The 24,791-nt window shown below is 55.7% G+C and overlaps 1 protein-coding gene across 1 annotated transcript in view; it reads left to right on the forward strand.

The window, feature by feature from the left end:
• Positions 1–795: 795 nt before the first annotated feature.
• The window catches only part of Cnpy1 (canopy FGF signaling regulator 1), a 35,064-nt gene continuing 11,068 nt past the window's right edge, over positions 796–24,791 (forward strand). The window contains exon 1 of the mRNA XM_076831432.2: positions 796–903. Coding sequence (XP_076687547.1) covers positions 805–903 — 99 coding nt within the window. The 5' untranslated portion in view covers positions 796–804. The remainder of the gene's footprint in view (positions 904–24,791) is intronic.

Consider the following 24,791-nt stretch of genomic DNA (forward strand, 5'->3'; position numbering starts at 1 on the left):
GAGCACCAAATGCAGGGTCAGGTCAACGGCATGTAAAGTAACCAACCCTTTCTAACAAGGGGACTCCAAATATAGGGCTCCAATAAGACATGCAGCAGCCAGACCGGCTGTTGGTGCAGGGATCACGGCTCCCTGCTGCTCGGGGCACTGACCCACCGTCTTTTCTCCAGCGCCCCTCGGCTGGCGTGCTGTGCTAGCTCCTGGCCACAGGTAGGGCAGGGGCATTTGGTCTGCTTTTCACTTACAAGGACTCAGTCCCAGTGCTGCACCTGGGGGGTCTCCAGTTGGGCAGTTTTGCCCTGGAAGGGGAAAAGGAATTTTAGGGGGACAAAGTGCTACGTAGCCTAGAATAAAAAAGTTTCAGAGGGTCCCCTGAGACTTCAATCCCAGCAAGAGTCAATCTACAGAAACAGGATGCATTTTGGACTGAGTGATGCAGAGGGAGATTGGGTCTGACAGATGCAGCCAGAGGGCTTTGGGGTGTCCAAGGGGCTGGGGGTGCAAGCACCTTCACTCTGTAAAGATGGTTCTACTGTGAACGCAAAGTAGGGGCTGTGAGCACAGCTCTGGTGGCAGATGCAAAAGTAAAATGTGGTTTTCAAAACACAAAGAGCACAGAAGGGAATACAAAGAAAACCGCTCTCCAAGTCTGCTTCTGATGGCGTCTGAGGCTGTGAGGCGGGAAGCCCCCCATTCCTCGCAGAGTCCCCGTTGCTGGGTCCGAGCAGAGGGGCCTTCCACTGCCCTTCCGAGACCACTCGCTGGTCACAGCTGTCTGTGTCTTGTTTAGCATGCAGGGCCCTGATGGACGAGGTGGAGTATGACATCACCAAAGCTCGGCAGAAGAAGACCAAGGTGGGCTCCTTCCGAATCAACCCTGACGGGACGCAGGAGAGGAAAAAGGTAGCGGAAAAGAAATTATATGCCAGTGTATAATTGCGGATATGGGCAATTACCAACCATTTATCCAAACAGCAGTTGGTCTTAATCTCCTAACCTTTCTCTTGTTCAGGGTATCAGCTCTAAATTGCTTCTGAGTCCTGAGGGACCCAAAGTAATCTTTAAGCTTGAAATTGAAGTATCTCTCTCAGCACCTAAATTTTGTGTCTTGTCGAGTTGGAAGGCATCGCAGCACTGTTGTTCATCAGAATCAAACACAGTGCTGCCATGGTTCTTGGGCAAGGCCAGCGGGGGGCCGGGGAAGGTGGAGGGTGGGCACCACGCTCTCGGGCACCTCCTCCTCCCTCCGAGATCTGCAAGTTTCTAGTTGGGGGTGCAGGATGCACGTCCCACCCCCCGGGACAGACTCGGATCCTTGGCCAACAGGAAAGAAGAACCGTTTCTGCTCCAAAACAACTCAAGGGGGGCTCACCCGAGGGTCTAATGTGGTGGGAGGGCTGCCACAGGGGAGTCGCAGGGGTCAGCAGGGGCCTACAGACAGGGTCTCTGGGCTCCAGCATGTCTTGGGAGATGCCAACCCCTCTGCAAGGCGAGAAGTGTCCAGCACACACTGCGCATCTCAAAGCCATCAGAGAGAAGCAGCATTCAATGGTCCTTCTACAATGCCCCACGAAGCTGAGTGGATGTGGGCCAGGCTCCTGAAGTTTGTCCTGTCCTGCCTGCCTCACACAGCTGCCTCAGAGCACGCAGAAGGGAGCTGTGCGTGTGTGTGCATGTGCGAGTGTGTGTGTGCGCGTTTCCACTTTCCTGGAAGGTGTCCCTGTCCAGAGAGGACGGGAGCAGGGGTGGAGAAGATCCGCAGGGCTGCGGAGGGTTGAATAGTGGTGGAGACAGGGATTCCTTGCTCTGTGTGTTTAGTTTGTGTGAGTGATGAAGGGGGATTCACCCTCAGGTCAGTGCCCCCATGGGGCTGGGGTGCGGGGGTCCTCCTGGGGTCCATTGCCTCCCCAAAGGCATAAAGGAGGACAGAACTGGAGAGGCACCTCTGAGGGTGTCATCAGCAGGACCTTGGGCAGATCCCTGGCAGCCCCCTCGCAGGTCTGACTCCCGCATTCAGGAGACCCAAGGTCTTACGAGGCCACCCAAGTGTGGGACATGTCCTTGGCACAGCTGCAGCTGGCTTCCACCATCCAGCATAGCCAGGAAAGGTGTGTGTGAGTGAGAGTGTGTGTATGTGTGTGAGCATGTGTGTGAGCATGTGTGTGTGAGTGTGTGAGTATGAGTGTGTGTGTGCATGTGTGTGTGGGCATGTGTGAGAGTGTGTGTGTGAGCATGTGTGTGAGCATGTGTGTGTGAGTGTGTGAGTATGAGTGTGTGTGTGCATGTGTGTGTGGGCATGTGTGTGAGCATGTGTGTGTGAGCGTGTGTGTGTGAGAGTGTGTGTGAGCGTGTGTGTGTGAGAGTGTGTGTGTGAGCATGTGTGTATGTGTGTGTGAGCGTGTGTGTGTGTGAGCGTGTGTGTGTGAGTGTGTGTGTGAGTGTGTGTGAGCATGTGTGTATGTGTGGGTGTGTGTGTGAGTGTGTGTGAGCATGTGTGTATGTGTGTGTGTGAGCGTGGGTGTGTGGGTGTGAGTGTGTGGGTGCGTGTGCATGTGTGTGTGAGAGTGTGTGTGTGTGAGTGTGTGTGAGCATGTGTGTATGTGTGTGTGTGAGCATGTGTGTGTGAGCGTGTGTGTGAGAGTGTGTGTGTGAGTGTGTGTGAGAGTGTGTGTGAGCATGTGTGTATGTGTGGGTGAGCATGTGTGTATGTGTGTGTGTGAGCGTGGGTGTGTGTGTGTGAGTGTGTGTGTGCGTGTGCATGTGTGTGTGTGTGTGTGTGAGTGAGTGTGTGTGTAGATGCCAGCTTGACTTGGGGGTAAGCGAGTCTGTGTTCTAGTGACCTGCCAGGTCAGGAGGCCGTCTGGCCTGTTGTTGGTACAATGGACCAAGAGAAAGGGGCCTCTCTCGAGGGTGAAGGGCACAGGGGCGACCTGGGAGCGGGAAGGACACAAGCACAGGTGCTCGGGAGGAGGGAGGGGCGCCTGGGCTGGGGGCCAGGAGGGAGCCGGTGGTCCTGCTGGGAGCCCCTGCACCAAGGCCTTTGTGACAGCGAACCTGATGATGGAGTCACCTTTCCCGTCTCACCGATGAGAACATGCACAGCCCAGGGTGCGTGTGTTGCAAGTGCCGTGGGAGAGTAGGCTGGTGGGATCAGGACAGTGCCAACCTTCCTGTCCCCTCCTCAGCGCTCTTGGGCTGTGTCCTTGGGTAACTTGACCCAGGACCCCACACTTAGGAGGCCTGAACTTTCTCGGGGTGTTTAACCCCAAAAGTGGTTTTAATTTACTTGAAGAAAATGGGCCACCAGCTCCTTTGCTGGCTGTAGTCTTTCCGGTGCTCCACTTTGACATGATCAAGTGAAAACAACTTTCCAAATTTGCCAAAAACACTCTGCAAAGTAACCGGATGGCACTGGTAGTCTCGAAGGAGCCGAGTATGGCCAGACCCACCTCCCATGGGCCCTCATCCCTGGGGAGCCCCAGGCACACTGTGGACATGAGGTGGGCGGCTCCCTTCCCTGAGCTCCAGCGACTTCCCTGGCCAGACCCTGCCCCTGTCCGGCGGCTCCTTCAGGGTGCTGAAGGGGCCACACTGGCTCTGCAGCGCTAGGAAAGGGCTCCTCAGGGACTGCCCAGCAGGATACCTCGGATGTGTGTCCTGTGCCTGCCTCAGTGTCCCCAGAATTACGCTGCGTTTCCCCCAGAGACAGTGGCTTGAAACTGCAACCTCTTGGGCTCCTTCCTGAAGGTGTCCCCTCCTCTCCAAGTTTCCAGAGCCTCCCAACAAACTGGCCTGGGAAAATGTATCTGAGATCATGCCAAAGGTCCCCGGCCGACTGCCCGCGGTGAGATGGGGTTTCAAGTGCCAGGATCCTTGCCTCCTCTGAGTTGATTGTGGAGACCAGCTGGAGCGCCAGCGGCACCTGGGAAGGACACAGGGACGTGGCTCCATCAGCATCCATCCCTGGCCTGGGTGGGCGGCAAGACCTGGGGGCAGGCAGTCCCCGCTCTTCCTGAGCTACCACCACGCAGGACCCCCACAGCTGCTCCACACGGGTGGACTTGGGGGCAAATGTGACAGTCTCCTCCCCTGACCTAAGGCCGACTCAGAGCAGGCCAGAAGGGTGGAAGGAGAGGTCATGTGGTTCTGGGAATTATTAGAAATAAGTCTCATTTATTTTAATTGACAGCATCCTCAAGATAGCTCAAAGGTCTTCAATGTTATTGATTTTATGGGGCAGCCCATAAAAACAGAGTTGATGAGGACAGCAGATTGTTTAGTGATACCCTAGGACGCTGCCCTCAGTTCCCAGAGACCCCCTGCCTGGCGTCCGTGGACATGCTCTCCTTGGCCCCGGCTCTTCGTGCTGTTCTCTTTTTAAAAGAAGAAATGGAAGCGTCATGGAGTACTCGTCCTCTGCTTGCGAATATCACTCTGCAGTGGAGTGGGCAGGGCTTCTTCGGGTGCCCAAAGTCAGGGTTCAGAGACCTATGTCCTGGGCACCCAGGGGTCGGTGAGAGGGAGTGCTGTGTGGAGGGGCTGTGTGGAGTGGGGTGTTCCAGCTGGCTAGCTTTGCAGTGTCCTGGTGATGTCTCTGGGCTTTTTAAACAACAGATTGGAGAAGGGTGTGGTGTTGCACACCTATGATCCCAGCAGCCAGACAGTGAGTTCAAAGCCAGCCTCAGCAACTTAGCAAGCTCCTGAGCAACTTAGCCAGACCCTATCTCTAAGTAAAACACAGAAAGGGCTGGGGATGTGGCTTGCTGTTCAAGCATCCCTGGGCTCGATACCCAGCACCCCCCCCCAAAAAAAAAAAACCCAGCCCAGATCGGATTAGTGGCCATTTTAGCAAAACACAAGTGGCAGCCCGCCCCAGGCCTCCTGGAGGTGGTGGTTCATGTTTGCTCTTGGAGCCAGCCCCCTCTTCTGGTCTGGAAGTCAGAGCTCCTGGGAGGCAGGTGCAGAGGAGCTGCCCTTGTCAGCTGGACCAGAGCCTGGGAGCTGAGCGTGGCTCGGGTCTGCTGAGCCCTAGTCACTGAATACAGGGTCCCCGGCTCACTGTGCTGGGCACCCAGTGGGGCCTGGGTGCAGGCCGGGGGCCTGTGGATAGCATGGTGTGAAGGAGGCCGGCCTTCAGGGACAAGGGACAAGTGACTGCAGGGACAAGGCCCATCTGGAGAACTTGGGGAGTCTAAACACAGGAGGCACCACCAGCCGACAGGAGTGCTGAGACTAAGGTCTTGTCTAGATCGGCACCTGACGCCTTTCATTCCACTCTTAAAACAACTACCGGAGGCCAACAGAGCCACTTCAAATTGGCTTCATCTTAGAAATGCAAAAGATGGGCTCAGGGACCACTGGTGACTCGGTTTTGACAAACTGGCGTTAATTTCACTTGCTTGATAGCTCAATTAAGACAAATTCCAGTGTCACTTGCTATCACCAGAGCTACTCATCCTGTGGGTGCTGTGGACCCCCAGTATCCTATGGCATCCTTGAGTGTTGGTGCACAACCTATACAACTGTATCCGAGCCCTGCTTGCTAATAAAAAGAGACAGGTAGGCCATTGTCACAGGCCAGTCAGGAGATGGAGGGGAATGTGTCCATCAGGAAACTTGCCATTTACTAGTGGACCATAAAATCAGTTTAGTGGGGTGTCACCAACTTTAGGTAAGATGCATTTTATTTGAAAGAAGAGTATTGTTTCCTGACACTTCACATAAAAACAAAGTTTCGGGTGGATTTTCTCTCCTGCGAAATGAACTCTGTGCTATGTAGAAATTCTAACCCCTAAAGCGCAGCATGATTCTCACTGAACAAGACGGAGAGCCACACGTGAACACAGGACTCTTTGTATGAAACCTTTGACACAGAGCTACGTGTGTCCCTGTCTCAATTTCCCGGCCTCCGCTCAGTGACCAGCTGGCCTTTCTCACCACCAGGAGCTCGGGTGCTATTCTTCAGTCGGCCTTTGGTGCTTCCAGAGTCCAGGAAGGAGGGTGGCGGTGGCCTTCACCCTTCCCTTGGGGCTACTGTCTCTTGCCATGGCTCCAGCCGGCCAAGTCCTCCTGTCCTGAGGCAGGCCGATCCTCAGCCACCCACCAGGAGATGGCAGACGTCAGTAGCCACAGGAGCAGTGGCCGTTCTCCTCTACCCAGTCACTTCATCTCCCTTTCAAAGAAGAAAAGAAGGACAAATCCATCCATCCATTCTCCATCCGTGTACCCATGCTGTGGTCTCTGGGACAGAAAACCGTTATACACAATTTTCATTTTTAATTTTCCCAGTGGTTTTATGTGCTCCACCTTCTGTTTCCTTCCATCCCTGTTTATCTGAGAAGCACTGTCACCCACAACATGTGAGGAGGCTGGCCTCCATCTTCATGGACCATATTTGCCAGAAGAGGCCAATGGCTGCAGACCCTCCAGTGTCGGAGTTGACCCACAGGGCAGCCGGCTTCTGGCTCTGATCACACTCCATCTGGCCATGCAGGGACCAGGCTCTGTGTCTCGGGCTCTACCTCCCTGTCCTCAGAGCCCTGTCCGTGCAGCGGGTGGGGAAGAGGCCTGGAGGACACCTTGGGAACTTCAGGGACAGACTTAAAAGTAAAATCCTGATGTCTGCCCACATTCCATGCTGCTGTTCTGCACACACCCTCCCCAGCTGCAGGAAGAGCTGCAGACACCACTGTATGGCCAGGAGGAGGGGCCGAGTGTGGAGGCCACAGGGCAGGCCATGCTGTCCACAGGGCAAAGCAATAACATGGGACTAAGAAGCCACTCGCTGTGTCCAAGGAGGCACCCCGTGGCCTGAGCAAAGCTTCCTCAGACCTGTCAGCGCGGATCTCAGCTCAGGAGCCCAGCACATGCACTGCAGCAGGCCGCTGGCCGGGAGACCTCGCCTTCCTCGGCACATCCCAGCTGGCCACGGTGGCGGCCCAGGTCCCATTGCTGTGCTGTGGTTCCTCGCTCTACCTGGCAGCCAGATCTCACTGTGTCCGAGCGACACAGACCTGTCCGGCTCATCCTGAGGGACAGCCGCCTTTGCCCACTCTGTACCAACCCACCTGCAGCCGGGCCCCTGGGAACACAGACCCACACGAGCCCTCAGGTGCAGGAGGAGCTGGAGGAGGGGGTGGAGCTCACACACCTGGCCACTGGGCGGGCAGAATCCAGTGCCCACTGGAGATCGGAGAGTGCAGAGAAAGTGACTGGTGCTGTCCAGAGCAGGAGGGTCCAGGCCCAGGACATCCCAGAGCATCCACTTGCTCTGCACTTGCAAAAGACCAGACCAAAGGCTGCTCCCTGCCCCTTCACCGCAACACACCCTTCCTGGGCACCAGCCATGATGGGCACTGGAGACGCTCCAGAACAAGCCAGGCACAGCCCCTGCTGCCCAGAGGCAACAGCCAACTCGGGAAGACAGCTCCAGCCTCCCCAGACACAGGCATCAAGACCTGGGTGGGGCGGGCCCTGGAGCTGCAGGCGGTCTCAGGGCATAGGGCCGAGCTGCTGCCTGCCTCTGCCACCCGGGCAAGGCCACGCTGTCACCTCCACATTCACCAGCTTTGCAGAGTCACACTGGCCTGCTGCAGGGGAGGCCGGCAGCTGGCCAGCGCTGTGTGGGGTCTGCACTGTGCCCGGCCCCCCACCATGCCCCCAGGCGCCCATGCCTGCCCTGTCCTGCTCTGTCCTCCCCACAGGTGCTGCTCCCCATCCCTGGGAACTGTTCCTCCGTGGCTGGCACCTCTGTCTCCCTCCAAAAGGCTCAAGCCCTGAGGACAGAGAAGGAAAAGGAGTGTCCCACAGCACCCTGCCAGCGTGGCAGAGGCCCCTCCTGGGGGCTGCAGGTGGGAGAGAACGGTGGGGAGCAGCTCGCCGGCCACTGTGGCACCAGCACCGGGGCTGTCCTGGGGTCTGGAGCTTGCTGGGAGGGAGGCTGTGTGCTCTGCCCTTGCTCCCTGTGCTGAGTGGAGGCTCCCTGCACCCTTCTCAGGGACTGCCCCCCACGGCCCTTCTGCTGAGACACACCCAGCTGTCACCCATCAGCCAGGCTGCCTGGCCTCCCGTGCCCAGGCCCAGGCCACGTGCCACTGGGCCCAGAGAATATTGATTCTTTGGTCACACCCTCCCATGAAGAGGCCCAGGGGACCCCTCCAGCTTCCCGTGCCTGCCCTGGCTCACGAGCGGCCCAGCCGTGCCGCCACAACGCCCTCAGCACTGTGAGTTAGTCGGGAGAGTCAGGACCGTCCTCACCTGAGGCTGCGGCCTGTCTCCTTCCAGTTTCACCGTCAGCCCCTTCCCACTCCCAGAGGGGTGACCTCGGAGGTGCCAGCCCGGCCACCAGGCTGCCTCGGGGTCGGTTCCGTGGCAGGCTGCGCTCGTGCTGGGTCAGGAGCTGGCTGATGGGTGCCCCGCAGTCCGTCCACCTTCCGGCTCAGCCCCATGCAGGAAGCCTCAAGTTCCCCGCAGGCCAGTGTGGGATGTGGCCCAGGCAGGAGCAAGGGCAGATCTAAGTGTGCCTGAGGATGTGTGTCTGAGCATGCACGTGCGTACAAGTGTGCCCGACACAACACCAGAGCCTGAAGTCACCTCTCAGAGCAGACAGAGCAGGAAACAGAGCCATGCATCTGAGGGGAGGGCATGGAGCCACCATGTCTGCAGCTGGGCCAGTGGGCAGAGGGGGACCTCAGGTGGGCAGGAGGCTGAGGCCCCCAGGGGCTGGGACAGGGAAAGCACTTGCCCACCTGCCTGGGCCTGCGCACACAGGGTGGCGTCCCCATGAGGGAGCCTGGGGACTTGTGCTCTTCCTGGTGGGGCCAGCAGGGGGACCTTTCTCCCAGGGCTTATCCTCCTTCACAGCCACCTCAACAAGCCTCTCCCCATCCCCAACCACAGGGCCAGAAACTGAGGAGTCCCCGGAGTGAGGGAGGAGAGTGACCGCAAGTTAAAGGGGGAAAGAGATGATTTCTAAGCCTCTCAGGGGTGTCGAGGCCACAAAGGGAGCCAGGCTGGGAGGTCCCTGGACAGAGGCATGAGGAGGGCCATCGCCACCAGGCCTAGGTGACCGCAAATGCACACTTTTCTCCTGGAGAGAGTCACCTTCGTTTAGCCCCACAGACACTGCTCAGAGGTCCTCGCGCCTGGCACCGTGGGTTCCAACCTGATGCCAGCGTTCACCTCCCAGCCCTGGAGGCCACTGTCATGAGGGACCCTGCAGGAGCCTGGGGAGCGTGGCTGTGTTCTGAGCTGGCTGCCGCAGGGCTCCCCCCAGCCCAAGGCCCTCTCCCCCCTGCTGGGAGCAGGGGCATTTTACGGATGTCCCAGACCTCCCCAGGGGGGCGTATAAGTGAGCACACAGTCACTTTGCCTTAAGGATTGTCTGAAAATGGCCCCCACTTGCTCACCCTCCCTCCCTCTTGGGCACCCTCCGAGACTGGACATCAGGGCATTCAACACTATCACTTGGTCACTGGGCCCTCGATGTCCCTCACACCCTCTGCCCCATGAACAAGTGCTTGGGAGGCTGGAGGAGAGAGGTCCATCTGTTCTTCAGGGGCTCCGGGGTCTGCAGGATCTCGGCTGCCAGGGAGAGTCACCTGGAAGACCCTGCCTCTCAGCTACCTGGGCACCACATTTGCCACCATGCGGCTGAGTCTTAGTTATTCTGGCTGCAGCAGGAGAATCTCCGGAGATGTCCAGAATCTTACATGTAAACAAGGACCATGAAGAGCATCACCTGGGGACCTGAGGTAGCGAGTGACAAGACAAAGGACATATTCTGGTCCTGAGAGCCGAGTGGAGGCAGGTGGTCCTCGAGGGAACTGGCTTTCCCACCTGCCTCCTGCGTGGGACTTGGGGCACGTTTCCACAGCTGAACGGCCACAGCCAGGAGACAGGAGGACTTGTCTGTTGCCGGACTGAGCCCCGCAGTCTGGTCTTTTGCAAGTGCAAAGTCACATGATGCAGGAAGACTTTGGCTTCGAGCAGGTCTTTTGGGGCTTCAAATTCACATCCTTTTCAGTCAAGTTTGATTGAAAAAAAAGAAATCCTCCATCAACATTACTGAGGAGGAGGCAGGTGCGGTGGGATAAGACCACCTCACGTGGCTGGCTGGGTCTGGAGAGATGGAGAGCCACTGTCCAGGGGGAGTTTAAAGGACCACACCCAGAGACACAGCCCTCTCGATGCCCGAGGCCCATGGAACTTCCCTGGTCACAGATCAGCTATAACCATCATCTGAATTCTCAGAGCCAGCACTTTTCTTTGCCGGTGGAGCGGCCCGCAGACAGGATCCGAGTGGGATCCTGTTGATCATCTTGAACAGATCCTCTTGCATGTTCTGTGGTGTGTGCTCTCACCGTCAGCCTGGAACCCAGCCGATGTCTTCCTAGCCCGTCACCGTGGTGGTCGGGATTCGCTGCATGTCACCACAGTGTGTCCCTAAGGGACCAAGAAAGAGAATAATGCTCTCCCCCGCTGAGGCCGTCCTTGGGCCTGTCCCATGCCCTCCCCAGACCCTCACCCCCTGACATTCTTGCCGGGATTTCCTGTTTGCTGTTGAGTCTCTGTGCAGTTGAAAGCAGCCAGGGCTCCAGGGGTCAGCGCGCAGCCCTTAGGAAACAGAAATACAGATGAGGAATGATCCCCTTGCTGAACGCCGGCTGTCGCATCATGGGCCCCCATGGGTGGGGAGTTCCGCATCCGAGACCTTGGAGGCAGGCACAGGGAGGGAGGAGGAGCCCCAGAAGGCACCTCCACACACTCCAGGCTGCCTGAGAGCTGAGTGCCTCCTCTGCTGACTTACTTACCCAACCCTTGGAATCCAACACTCACCACTGGCTTAATTACCCACACGCCCTCTCACTCAACTGGGCAGAGGTACGGGGCAGTCCTTGAGTGGAGCTTAGTATCAGGTCACCAGCCTTGTACCAAATATGGATCAGATCCCTTGAATTTTTTAAAATTAAAAATTTTTAAAAATATAGACATTTAGCATAGAAGGAAGAGAAAATTAATTGTCAAGAATTTTGGCACAGTATGGGCCCAATTTTTTTTCCCTTTAAAAAAGCCTAGACTGAGGCTGCACTGTGGCACATGCTTGTAATCCCAGTGACTCGAGAGGCTGAGGCAGAAGGATCACAAGTTCAAAGCCAGCCTCAGCAACTTAGTGAGGCCCTAAGCAACTCAGCGAGACCCTGTCTCTAAATTTAAATACTACAAAAAGGGCTGGGGATGTGGCTCAGTGGTTAATCACCCTGGGTTCAATCCCTGGTACCAAAAAAAAAAAAAAAAAAAAATCCAAACAAACAAAAAACCTCCTCGACTGAGAAGCCTGTTAAGAGGTGGAGGGGAGAGTGAAGCTACGTGGTAGGCAGAGCCCTGCTAGGACTAGGCACGTGCACAAGGGGACCCTGCGGCTTGTGTGGGAACAGTCAGGCTGCTCTGGGCGGGGTTCACAGGTGGAAGGCATCAAGGTGCAAACAGAGAGAGTCCAACCTGGACACATAGACCGGTGCAGGGGGACCCTGGGCTTGCAGAAAGGCTTTGCCCGTTGGAACCACTGGGCACAGTGTTGGCCTTTGGACCAGGGTCCACAGCAGTGGTTCTCCACTAGCTGAAGACATCTGGGCTTGCGCTGCTGCAGGGAAAGAGGCTGCTGGATCCTGTGGACAGAGGCCAGGGAGGCCTCGACAGCCTGCCATGCACAGGGCAGCTGCTCCTCAGAGACTCGTCAGATCTTTGCTGTCAACGGCGCCGAGATTGAGACACCCTCCTCTATGGAAATCAGGAACTCTCCCCCCTCAGATCCAGGGTTCTCATGTTTGGAGGAAGCTGTGGCTGTCCGTTTATGAAGCCTGGCGCCGATGGGGTTGCCTCTCTATCCTGCCTTTGGAAACCTTTACTGCCGACTAGGGACCTCAACCACAGTTAGATCTGATTTGGAGAGAACAACATATCAGCGGATATTAAAGGGTCAGAGCAAGGTAGGACCAGGCCTCCAATCTGCCAAGGCAGTGCCCTGGTCAATGGTGTCCTCCAAATTTTCATCCACCCAGGATCTCAGAGCATGCCCTACCTTGGGCAGAGGGTCTTTGCAAAAGCCAACAGTTATAATGAGACTGTGCTGAGTCTGGTGGCCCTGCTCCAGGGACTGGTGTCTCTGGAAAGATGAGACAGACACTCAGATGAGACTGGAGTGTTGCGTCTACAAGCCAGGGAAGCCAGCCAGTCCAGAGCTGCAGAAAGGGGAAGGGCCTTCCTCTGGAGAGCAAGGTCCTGCCCACATCTCAGCTATGGCGTTGCAGCCTCCAGAGTCGGGAGAGAATGACTTTCTGTTTATAAACATCCTAGTTTATGATGCTTTGTTTCATTAGCTCTAAGAAAAAAATATAGGCCAGAAATCCATGCGGTATGGAAGAGGTGACTGCTGCAGCACTGGGCAGCAGGGGGAAACGGGCGGCTGAGGGTCAACCCAGGGCAGAAGGGCCATGCACGTAGGCATGTGTGTGCATGTGCATGCATGAGACCGCATGGGCATTGGTGTGTGAGTGTATATGCACGTGTGTGAGTGCACGTGCCTGTGCATGTGTGCAGGTGCAGGTGTGTGAGAATTTGTGTGTGTATATGTACAGTGTGAGGAATGGGCATGTGTGTGCGTGCACATATGCATGGAAGTGTGCATGGGTGTGAGTGAGCATGCATTCATGTGAGTGTGTGCAGGAGGTATGAGGACATGTGTGCACCTTTTTGTGTGGATGCTCAAGAGTGTGTGTATTACAGGTGCAGGCATATGTGTGAGCACACAGGTGTGAGTACGTGCACATGTGAGCGTATATGTATGTGAGTCATGAGAGATTTCCTAAAAAAGCTGTGTTTCCAGGGCGGGTAGGGCTGTGGCTCAGTGGCAGTGCACTTGCCTGGCACATGTGAGGCCCTGGGTTAGATCCTCAGCACCACATAAAAATGAATAAAAATAAAACAAAGGTATTGTGTCCATCTACAACTAAAAAAAGAAAAACTGTATTTCCAGTTTCTCACAAAGCGTCAGAAGCCTCTCTCGTCCCTCTGATCACCCCGGGCCTCAAGACCCTCACGGTGGTCTCCCAACTCTGGAGACCTGGAATACCCATTACTGGCCAGGTGTGTTCACACAGGTGGAGAATCTCTGTGCATAACCAGGCATCTAACAAAAGGAGGAAGTTTAACGTCTGAAGTGGTCCTCCAAACCCCGGGGGCCATGCATGCCTTGCAGAGATAGACAGGCCACCTCTCATTCTCTGGACTGTGCTGGAGGAGCAGTTGTAGTGGGGACTGCGGGAGGGCAGGGCCTACTGTGGTCTGAGGGCTGCCTGCCCCTCCTGCTGGGCCGAGCCCCCGCTCTCCAGGAACTCAGAGGCAGCTCCAGCGTGGCCCTTCTTGGTGGCAGCAGCTAGTTTCCTTTGCCTGCTGTGTGTGGGGAAGGAGGAGTGACTTGTGACCAAGGGAAACACTGGCAGAGCCATGTGAACACAGACACCCAGGACAGATGGGTCTGGGCCAGGCATGGGCCCTGGACAGTGGTCTTGCAAGTCCAATAAGATGAATTCTAAGCAATTAAAGGAATGATGGTGCGGACCAGGCTCCAAAGGAGGGATTTAAGACTTAATATTAAAAGGGGCCTTATTCTCCTGCCCGCTGCTTAAGTGCAGTGGAAACATAATTAGGCTCTTTGGGCCCTACTCATGTCCTTTCTGCTGAACTTTCTGAACATCAGAGGGAAGAAGTCCTCTCCAGCCACGTTGGAACCATCGGAGCCGGCGTGCTGGTGAGCTCTCCTCTCTTTCTGTATGGAAAGGTAGAACTAAGGGTCGGCTCTGCGACCTTAGAGGGTTCCCGGCTCCACTGACAGGGCCTGTGACCCCGCAAGGCAGGTCCCCAGCTGTCCAGGCAGGGACTTCCCGACCAGGGTCAAGGCACACCTGTCGAGCTGGGTCTCTGCTCTGGGCTGGGTCAGTGTCCCCCAAACACCCGTGCTGAAGACTTGGTCCCCACCTGTGCTGCTGTGGGGGGTGGTGAACCTGTAGGAGGCAGGGCCTGCTGGGGGTAGTCTGGCCATGGGGATTGTGTCCTTCAGGGGGCACTGGCACCCTGCCCCTTCCTGTCTCCCTTTGCCCCCAGCCACCGTGAGCTGAGCAGTTTCCTCTGCCACCTGCTCCTCTCATGGTGGTCCACCTCACCACAGGCCCAGAAGCAACAGGGCAGATGACCATCGGCCGAGACCTCTCAGACTCTGAGCCGTTTTCCTCGGAGATTTCCCACAGTGAGGGAGCCCTGGCTAACAGCCTCCTAGGGCTCCAGCAAATCTCCAGGCAGGGCCCACGGGGCAGGGCTCTTGTCTGGGCTGTGACTGGGGGGTCCAGGTCGTACACATAGCAGATTAAGTGAATCCTCAAGCATCTCATGACTCCACTTTGTATTTTCAAGTGCTCTTTCTTTAAAAAGCTTTAAGTGACAAGAGTAACACATGATGATTTTTAACTAGAGATAAGAGTCCTCATTATCTGTGGCTTCAGTTTCTTCAGTTCAGTTGCCCACAGTCAATCAAGGTCCAAAAACTTTAAGCGGAAAATTCCAGAATAGATCCGGGAGAAGTGTTTCATACAGTACTGTAACAACAGGACTTCACACCTAGGACTCATTTTAAGAAAGACCCAAAAAGTTGTCATTTTCAAATATTGATGTTTGGCAATCATTGATAATTATTTTGACAGGGTATTTGTTTAGCTTATGTAGAGTCAAAATTACAGGGATTTATCTTAAAAGCATTCTTGTAGATTCTATGGTTTTGAAGTTTGGAGGTGAGGACAAAATGAGCTCTAATATTCTCATTCGTCATTGTGCTGATTTACCGTGGAGAGTGCTGTGAGCTTGCGGTTTTCCTTCCCAAGCATCTGCAATGCAAAAATCACCTTTCGACTTTTAATTCATGTTCACATTGTAAGAAAATTAAAGGTCATCATAGGTATGTATGAGTAGGAGCAAACACAGTGTAGACAGCGTTTGGTTCCATCTGTGGGGTCTTGGGATGAAGGGTGGGTCCTACGGAAGGGGGACGGCTGTCCATAGGGAAGGGGTCTGTGACCTGCCCTTGCGCCACCCTGCTCCCCACCCTCAGGTTGTCAATAGCTGTCCTGCTGTCCCCACACTCACTCTAGCACACATAACTGTTCTGTATTTTTTTGGTTTGGGCCATTTTTAAATAGTAAAACCATACTATGTGTATATTTTCTCCTTTGAAGCGTGTGGAAAAGTTAAATAAGCTGAAGGTCAAGAATAAATACTTTCCTCATGAACTGGGCTGAGTCTTGACCCCAGATTCATGTGATGAAGCTGTCACCCTCCCATGTGACTCTTCTTGGAGAGAGACCCTGTGAAGAGGTGACAGTCCAAATAAGATTGGGGTTGAGTCCTGACCCAACAGGACTTGTGGCTTGACAAAGAGACCCCAGAGTGCACTCTGCCATGTGAACACAGCATTCAAGAGCACCCTCACCCTGACCCTGGATCCCGCCTCCAGAGGAGGGGAGCTAAATTGCTGTGTGAGCCCCTGGTCTGCAGTGTTTCTCTGCAGCAGCCCCAACTGGCGAAGATGCCTGGCCTAACAAGTGGGTGCTGAGCAGCCCCCAAGCAGCAGCGGAAGTGTAAGCCCCCTTAAGCCATCTGCAGAACACCCTGCGCCCAGCTCCCGGGACCCTCCCCTGCAAGTGAGCTTCCTGCTCTGTTCAGGTTGTTACCGTTGCGGGCAGTAGACCCGACCGTAGCTCCTGTTCTGATTTTCTTTTCTTCCCTCCCTGCCTGCAGTGCTGGAGATGGAGCTCAGGGCCCCACCAGCGAGGCAAATGCTCCACCACGGAGCCCTGCTCAGCCCTGGTCCTCTGATTTCTGTAGGACACAGTCCACAAAGGGCACCGGGGTCTAAAGTCACGGGCACTTTAACTTGAGTCCCTGCTGCTGGGTTACTTCCCCAAGCCTGCATATCTCACATGCTTAACAGAAGCTGCCTTCTTGCATTTTCGTGTGCAATGGATAATATCATTCTTTGAATTTTTGGTAATATAATAAGCAATAAAAAAAGTGCTTCACTACTGTGTGAATTTCCTAGTCATGACCTCCAGTGGGTTCAGCATAGTTTCACAAGCTGCTGTTCATGTTGGCGGCCTGCTTCAGGTTGCTTACTTGTACCCAGTTTTTGATTGGTTTATTCATCTTTGATGTTATTATGATTTTGAAAGTCTCCCATGGAGACAGGGACCCTGCCTGCGACCTGCTGTGCGATTGGCCTGTGGCTGGGCTCCTTTTCCGCAGACTCCTCCCCTTCCACCATGTGCCGGGGCCCAGCCTCCAGGAGGCACATGTTCTTCTGGATTTTCTCCCCAGCGCTGCAGCTTTCCTTCCTGCCTGCGCAGTGGACCTGCGGGAGCTGTCTTTGGATAAAGCATGCAGAGCACGTCCAGCTCTCTGTCCTTCCAGATGAACAGCAGGTCCAGCGCTGGCACTGTTTGCTGAACAAACCTCACTCCCCCTCCGAATTGGAATGACACTCTGTCATCTTCTTGAAAAGAATTGTGGGAAACACATCAGACATTGCCTCACACGCTCTGAACATCGAAAGTATTTTTTATAGCTTTTTTAGAGCCTATTACATCCAGGTTTTGTCCTAGTGCCTGTCCACTGCCGTCCACCTCTGTCCACCACTGTCCATCTCTGCCCTTAGTTCTGCCTTCAGTGTATTCCTGTGCTCCCACTCAGCACCCTACATGTACGACACCGGGCTCCGAGTGTGTTCTCAGCCTCTGGGAAGTAGAAGGAGGGCATCGAAGGTTGCCTGTAGCTGTCCTGTGAGGTGTCCAGGAAAGCACAGAACCCGTCAAGGGAGAGCGGAGAGCTGGCTACCTGCCCACCTGCTGGGTATTTAATTTGAAGCCAGGTGTCTCCATCTCAGGGTTTAGCTGATCACATCCAGCAGGAAGTAAAAAGAGGCTCTGGGAGCAGAGCTGGCGTTTCATGAGCAAGTCACCTGAAAAATGGCCTTGTGATCCTGGAAGCTCTTTGCCTGAGAGGGGTTCACTGGCACAGGGAGCCCTGCTGGGGAGACATGCCGGGTACCGCGCACTGCCTCTTTGCTCTTCCACGAGGCTCCGGCGCCACTGGTAATGGCCAGGACAAGCTTGAAGACTGGTGACAGTGTCTGCAGCAGGGTGTGCCCCATGCTCCTCCTACCCGAGCACTAGGGTTAGGAGACAAACTGTGCAGTCGGCGTTCGGCATATAGAGAGAGTCTATGCTCCCGCGTCCTTGGGGAGAAGAAATGGAACAGATGATTCAGTTCTCCTGAGCAGATAAAAATAATGATTATCAGAGGGTCCGCGGTGATGAGAGAGAATTAAAGATTATGGTAGCTTAGCTCAGAATTAGGGTTAATTAAGCAAATGCTGGCCAAGCAGGCGCTTCATTTCATAAATATAAACAAAGGCTGCGATGGGGCGCGGGGCGTGGGGCGCTGCCGTGCTGGATGCTGCGTAACTGGCCCGACCTTCCTTGGGCCCGGGAAAGCACAGAAACCCTTCTTTTGTCACTGCTGTCTTGGGGGGTAAATGAATCCCGCCTGTGACCTTCCAGTGTCTCCTTGGTGGCTCCACCGCCAGCCCTGGTCAGGGGACGTGGCCCCTGGACTTCAGCCACTGGCTCTTTCTCTCTAAAGTGCTTTCTGTCTCGTGGGGCCGCCTAACACACTGCTGGCTGGAACCAAAAGGTTGGTCCTCGCAGTGCCAGAGGCGGAGTCCAAAGCCCAGGTGTTCCAGGGCTGGCTCTTTTTTGGGGACCTGGAAGGGAATCTACCCCTGCACACCTTCCAGGCTCTGGAGGTGACCAGCCCTTGAGCTGTTGCATTGGGAATGTCACTGCCTCTGTGGTTCCACGGCCACCTTGCTTCTACCTGTCTGTGCCTCTCTCTTGTTCTAGGACACTGGTCACTTTGGGTGAGAACCCATCCTGACACAGGTCCTCATCTTACCACGTACATCTGCCGAGAGCCTTTTCCAGCAGAGGCGCAGCACAGGTGTGAAGGTTAGGGCTTGATCATCTCCCTTCGGGGAGGAAATCTGATCCGCTATGGGCTTTAGAGCTGTGTGACCCCAGGGATCCCACTCTGACTCCCGGGGATGAGGGGCTCCACTCCCATCATGCCTTCCCTGGGGTGTTCCTGGGAGTGGGGTGGGCAGGAAACTCAGTCTCCATTGCTGTCCATCATTCTGTGGCCTCTGAGCAGCACAGGGAAGGAGCCACCTCCCGGGGGCTGGTGCCTCCACCCTCCCACTCAGCCGCGTGGCTGTGGCATCTCTCCCCCCAGATCCATGATGAGGATGTTCTGGGAAACGGACCCTAACATCGACCTCTGTGGCCTCTCGTGAAGCTGCCGTCCCCACCACGGCTGGCCCCATCTGGTGCGTGGCGGTGTCCTGTGCCCTTTGTCTCGGATCTCCCGGTCAGTTTCTCTTGCCTGCGACTCCTCATCCACACAGTTCCGACGGCTTGGCAGGGATGATTTCACCAGCCTGGAGTTAGATGCTGCACAAGTGTAAGCACATAATGCCTCCAACCTCGGGTTCTGTGATTCTGTCACACTCAGAACAAGCTGTCAAAACTGTCTGGCATGACTTATCCTTAATAAATCCCTCGCCTGTTAATTGCTCCTTATTCCACTGAATAAGAATTGTTGGAATCCACAAATCGGGTGAAGAATGGGGATAATGGGGATGCGTTTAGAGGATTGCCACTGTTCTCCCCCAGGACAAAGGGAGCCACAGGCAGTGGGCACCACGGCTGGCGTAGGGGGAGGGTGGATTTAACATGCTTGGGCTTCGAGTCTGGTTGTTTGCAAATAGATCTTTCCATGGAAACTCTGGCAGAAAGGGTGCATTGATGGTCTGGAGGAAGGTCTCTGAGAAGGGTCTGTGGGTCTGATTGTTCTAGAACCCTGATTCTGGGCTGGCTGGGATGGGTTCTTGTGAGGGCTGCCCTATGCAGGGTGCAGGGCAGTGTGGACACTTGCAGGAGCTCTCTTAGGACTGAAGAGGTATCTGGGTGCCCTCCACCAAGGCCAGAAAGGTGCCACCCCCGCCCAGGCCCCTGGGCTTGGAGAGGGCCTTTGGCATCACACCCCGCTTGTCTTCTGCATGAGCATGTAAAGCAGTCTTGTGACCTCAGGCAAGAGACTTTCCTCTTGGAGGCCGCACCCCACGCCCTGCTGCGAGGCAGGTGAATGGGTGGGAGAGAGGCCCTGGCAGGCACTGGGTGCTGTTATCAGGCCTTGCCACGGCCAAAGACACAGTCAACGACATCTCAGGGTATTGCCGGGGCAGGTACAGGAATGTTAACCGAGTGTCCACCACGGAGCTGGCTGGGTCACGGGCCGGGGCATGGCCTGAGCTGTCAGTCACATCCAGACTCCCTATGGCCTTGGCTTCCTGGCCCACCACATGAGTGGTAATGCCCACCTCCCCAGATGGAGTCCAGAAGCAATGAGGACTGGTGACCACGGGGCTCTGCTCGTGTGTGTGTGTGTGTGTGTGTGTGTGTGTGTGTGTGCAACATGTACGGGAACTATAGGTGAGTCCTCCAGGATAGAAGGGCCACTGGCAACCAGAGGATAGAAGAGGGGGTAGCAGGCAGGAGGCGTTGCCAGGGAGTACCTGCAGGCAGGGGACAGCTCACACAGGATGCGACCCACATGGGAGGCCACCTGCAGCAGGGTGGGCGATGGGGTAGGTGTGTCTGCAAAGCCTAAGAGCACATCCTCTGTGACACCATCCGCCTGCACCTTCAGCATGGACGATATGCAAGTGAACAAAACTCTATTCATGGGTCAGAAATGTGAATGTCATGTGATTTTCACAAAAAGAGTGTTTTCCACCTGACTTTTCCCCACCCTGTCTAAATCTAAGAACAAGCACGTTCCTAGCATGTGGTTGGAGCTCAGGCAACACTCTTTATTCGAGGCCAGATGTTGGTACATCACTCTTTGATCCCTGCACCAGAAGAAGCTGGTCTTGGCCATGAGAATACACCACTTGTCTTTGTCTCCATCATCTCTAGCACAGAGCTCCTGAGCACTTGGCCTCTACAGTCAGAGCATGTGGTCAGCGGTGACCAGGGAGCTCATTCCACACACAGCCAAACTTTGCATACCCGGAGGACACCAAGAGATCTCTTCTGGAGTTCTCAGGGCAGTAGACCTCTTCTGAGGTCAGGCATTAACTGGCAGAAAGAAAACACCTTTCCAAATACACTGAGTCTCAAGACAAAGAGATTAATGTTATCTCTTGGGATTAATTCTTAAATAGTGAAACAGTAATTGAAATTGAGTAGAATAAAATCATCTCATATCTATCAACTTTTAAAAAATGAGCAGGCTCAAGTGGTAAGAGGTGATGTGAAGGATAAAGTGGAGTGACAGCTGGCCACTGCCCAAAGCACCAGACAGGCCCCTGGGTGGTGCCTGGCTCCCCCTGGCCAGCACCAGAAGGTTCCCACTCTGGGGCCTTCCAGGGTTTGCTCTGGGGTCTGCGTGGAAGGAAGCATGGCCCTGGAGGTTCCTGGGGTCCCCTAGTCAGTGAGCTGCCCTGCCCCAGAATGGGGGAAAGCACGAAGGAACCTGGTCCTGGGACCTGGTGGGTGTCCTTCACAGGTGTCTGTTAGCCAAGTTCCATTCCCTGGGCCACCCACAAACACCAGCAGATCCAGAACGATCGCCCCGGGCACCCACAGCCAGCAACCTGCCCTGAGACAGTGACCCCACAGGACAAAAACAGGGACTCAGCGCAGCGCCGAGGGACAGGAGCAGTGGCTCAGCAGGACTAGACAGTTCTGAAGAAGCAGTCGGCCTGTCGTGTCACAAGGTCTTAAGACACTGCCGGAATGCTGGGGTTCCCCAGGTGTCTTGTTCTGCCCCAGTTTCCCTCCAGCACCGTGAAGCTCCTCCCTCACCCCCAGGTCTTTCTTAAGTCCCTGATTTCTCCTCTCTCTGGTGCTGGGGATGGCCCCAGGCCCTTGCACACAGGCTAGGCAAGTGCTCTCCCCTGAACTGCACCCAGCACGCTCTCTGCTCTGAAGGCTTCGCCTACCTGGTGCTGCGGTGTCAGCATTCACAGTCCCCGGGTCTGAGCATGGAGGCGTCTTTCCTGGCTCACCCCAACACTGTGGTCGCAGCCCCAGCCTTTGTCTTCCTAAGTGGCCCTTCCTCTGGGCTCTGCTGGCCTGATCTTTCTAGAGAAAGCGGATAATAAAAAAGTTGCTCAAGGCAGCTGCTCCCTGCTCCTCCTTCATCCTGAGCACCCAAACCTGCCCTGCTCACGCCTGACTGTACACACAGCCACCTGGGGGCTCCACAGGCCTGGGGTCCCAGGGAAAGACAGACCTGCTGGTCCATGGACCACACTTGGGGAACCAAAGGCCTTGACACACACCCTGGCAGCTCTGGGTCCTGAGAAGATGGGAGGCAGAGAAGTGGTGGACAGAGGGAGCTTCTGGGGAGCTCAGGTGGCCCACCGACGTGGGCTGATGGCCTCCTGGCTTCTGGGCCTGCAGAAGACATCTCCTCTCCCCCCACCCATCTGTGCTCCTTAGCTTGGTGTCACTAAAGATGTGCAGATCTGAAACACTGTGGCCACACTCCTCCTGTCACATCAAACCCTCTGCAGGATTTTCCCCTCATGACTCGACTTGAGAAATGTGTGAGGACTGCATTATGCCCCCCACCTCCCAGTTCACAGAAGACCCTGACTCAGGGAGGGCACAGGGAGGTCACTGACTGTCCAGCACCTGGCCACAGAAGTGAAGCCAGCTAGGATTCAGGTGCGTGGGCCAACGCTAGACCCTGCTCCTGTCCCCACTCCGCTGCCATGAGGAGAGCCGGTGGCCAGGCTCTGTGCGAGTGTGCAGGCACAGGCCGCAGGCCCCTTCTAAGGTTGGGTGTGGGGCTGACCTCACCATGCGAGTGCTCCCCGTGGCCCACAGTCACCCACTCTGCGAACTTTAGTCTGACGGGCCTGGGCTGTCCAGCTGGCGGGAGGCTGGGGCCACCAAAGTCCCACAGCTGGCCCACAGACAGGAGTGGCAGGCAGTCTGAGGTCTAGGCGAGGCGGGGCTGGTTCCTCCGCTGCCTCTCTCCTAGGCTTGCCATAGGAGGGACCCTAAGGGCCTCCTCCTGTGTGTGTCCTCGTCTCTACTTCAAAGACACCAGTCAGGTGGGGAGGGGGTGGGCCCAGTGACCTCATTTAGTGGTGATCCCCTTTTAAGACCCTGCCTCGAGGTGCATCACGTCGGAAGTCTGGTGTTAGGACTTTCTCCTGTGGACCTGGGGCGTCCAGCACTAGCCCCTGTTGGCTGGTGGAGAGCCCGGCGAGCAGCTGCGGTGACTGGGCTGGGTAGGAAACAGACGGCTCAGGACAAATGGGCCACATCTTAGCACTAAGCAAGGGTGACGGGCACCTCTGTGTGGCAGGGACCTCGGCCTGCCTTCCCTGGGCAAGCCTACAGTGACTCCAGCCCCAGCTTCCCTGAGACCTGAGGCTCCGGGAGAGCGAGACACAGCCAGGACTCGGCGCTGAAGATGGGCGGCCCAGGGACGAGGGGCCTCCTGGAGACCACACTGTGGCACTGTGGTCCGAGGGAGAGGACGCCTCCTGGTCGTCAGGAGTTGCCAGCCAGCTGCAGCCAGTTGCTCCAGTGAAGTCACAGAGCATTCTAGAGGCCCCAGAAAGCCCCAGGCTGGAGGCAGGAGCCGGCAGAACTGGGTCCCATCTGTCCACCTATGACTCCTTCTCCTCTCCGGGCTTCCATCTCCCCATCTGAAAAGCAAGGGTTTGCTACAGGTTCCCCGGGGTCCTGTCCAGCACCCACACTGAGTTGCTGAGGTGGGGCAGAAGCAGAGACAGCCAGGTAAACAGGGGCCAGGGAGGAGGGGGCCGGTCAGCTGCAGTGGGAACCCGCCCCTGCAGGAGCCTTCACCCCTGGGTCCCCACTGGAAGAGGGGTTGAGCCCTGCCTCGGCAGGACTGTTGCTCCAGGAGAGAGAAGGCAAGGTTTATCCACAAACACCTGGGAGAGCCTTGAACCTCACGGTTGGTTTCAACGAGCGCCGTAGCACCCTGGCACCCCGCTCCCAGGTTGGGGGCCTCCCTGCCGCACACCTGAAGCTGCCTCCCGAGGACCGCTTTTGACTTCTGAGCCTTCCTTCAGCCAGCGTCCCAGGTGTGAGGTGAGAAAGAAAACAGCTCACCAGAGCACACCCTGCACCCTGACCCCCGTGAGACAGAAGACAGACGAGGGACATGTGCACAAACACAGGACACACAGGAACACGTGCAAGTTCATGCACACAGGTGCAGAATGCACACGTGTGCGTCCACATGTACACACACACCTGGCTATTTCAGGGGGAGGAGATCTGGGGCCTGAGGGGTCTGGGGTCGGGGTGAGCTATATTCTTTACCCTTTCGTGCCTTTGGGCTTTTTAAAAAAGAAATCAAGTTTGTTTGTTTTTAAGCGATCAAGAAATGTGTTACCTTTTCCCTATAAAAATGTTTTTAGAGGAAGAGCTGTCTTTCTGGTGGCGGGGACCCAGGAGAGGGGGGCTGTCCTGGGAAGAGGCTCTACCCGCGTGCTGGAGAATGGCCCTCGGTGCCTCCTTCTCTTTCTCCCACTGTTCTTGGTTACGCAAACCTGCTGAGGAAGGCCGGACCTGGAGGCCAGCTTGGTGGCCCTGGCTTCCTGGAGGAACTCTCAGCAGTTGAGTCTCTGTTCCCCCCACCTCCCTGCTTAGTGAAGGCCATCAGGACCCAAGTCCCAGAATGTACAGAAGCCCTGCTGCCTCTGGTCCCTTGGGCAGGATGTGAATGGTGTCCTTCCTAGGAATGGGGGGACGGCTCATGTGGTGGCACCCAGGGCCCTGCGCCAGCTCTCCAGGGGTGACCTTGGATTCCGCCCAGGTCTGGGAGGTGGGCTGGTCCTCAGTCATGTCATACAGGTCTTTTCTCAACAACATGGAATGGCCTGGGAGTTGGGGACAGACCAGGACAAGTGTGGAGGCCTGGTGGGCAGGGACTCTCCTGAGGTGGGAGCCAGTGCTCCTGCAGACCCTCTGAGAGCCAGGTTGAGCAGGGGGCCGGGAACCCTGCAGGCCCTCTGCTTGCAGCTGTCTCTGGCCACACCCAGAAGCACGCAGTGTCCTCTGGTTGGTCTGTCAGCTGTGGGGCAGTGGGCACTTTCTGCAGAGTCTGTGCATGCGTGTTTGCACAGAGACATGTGTGCGTGTGTGCCCTCTCACCCTGTGGAGATGAAACTCATTACCCAGCCCCCTTGCCCTCTCCTCTAATGTTGAACAGGTAAATCCTGCCATTTCCTTGCTTTGCCTGCAGAACCGAGAAGACAAGACGGGAAGTGCCACAGATTCCCAGAGTGTGACTTTGTAAAATATCTAAACTGTGGAGGTGCTTTAAAGAGGTGGCCCTTGACAGACAGCTATGCATCCAACCACAGTGGTTCAATACCAATATGCTGGAAGACTGAATTAGGTTGGTTAGGAGACCTGAAGACAAGGAAACAGATATTGACTTAAGTAATCTTGAGCTCAGTTGACAGAGTCCTGTTATTATGGATTAATGTTCACGGGGCCTCCCCTGTCACACATTCTTTTTAAAGAAATCTGTTGCAATTTTCATTCAAAATCATGGAGAAGTCCTCTTTCACAAAG

The sequence above is a fragment of the Callospermophilus lateralis genome, chromosome 1 (genome assembly GCF_048772815.1).
Source record: "Callospermophilus lateralis isolate mCalLat2 chromosome 1, mCalLat2.hap1, whole genome shotgun sequence".
NCBI classification, from domain to species: domain Eukaryota; kingdom Metazoa; phylum Chordata; class Mammalia; order Rodentia; family Sciuridae; genus Callospermophilus; species Callospermophilus lateralis.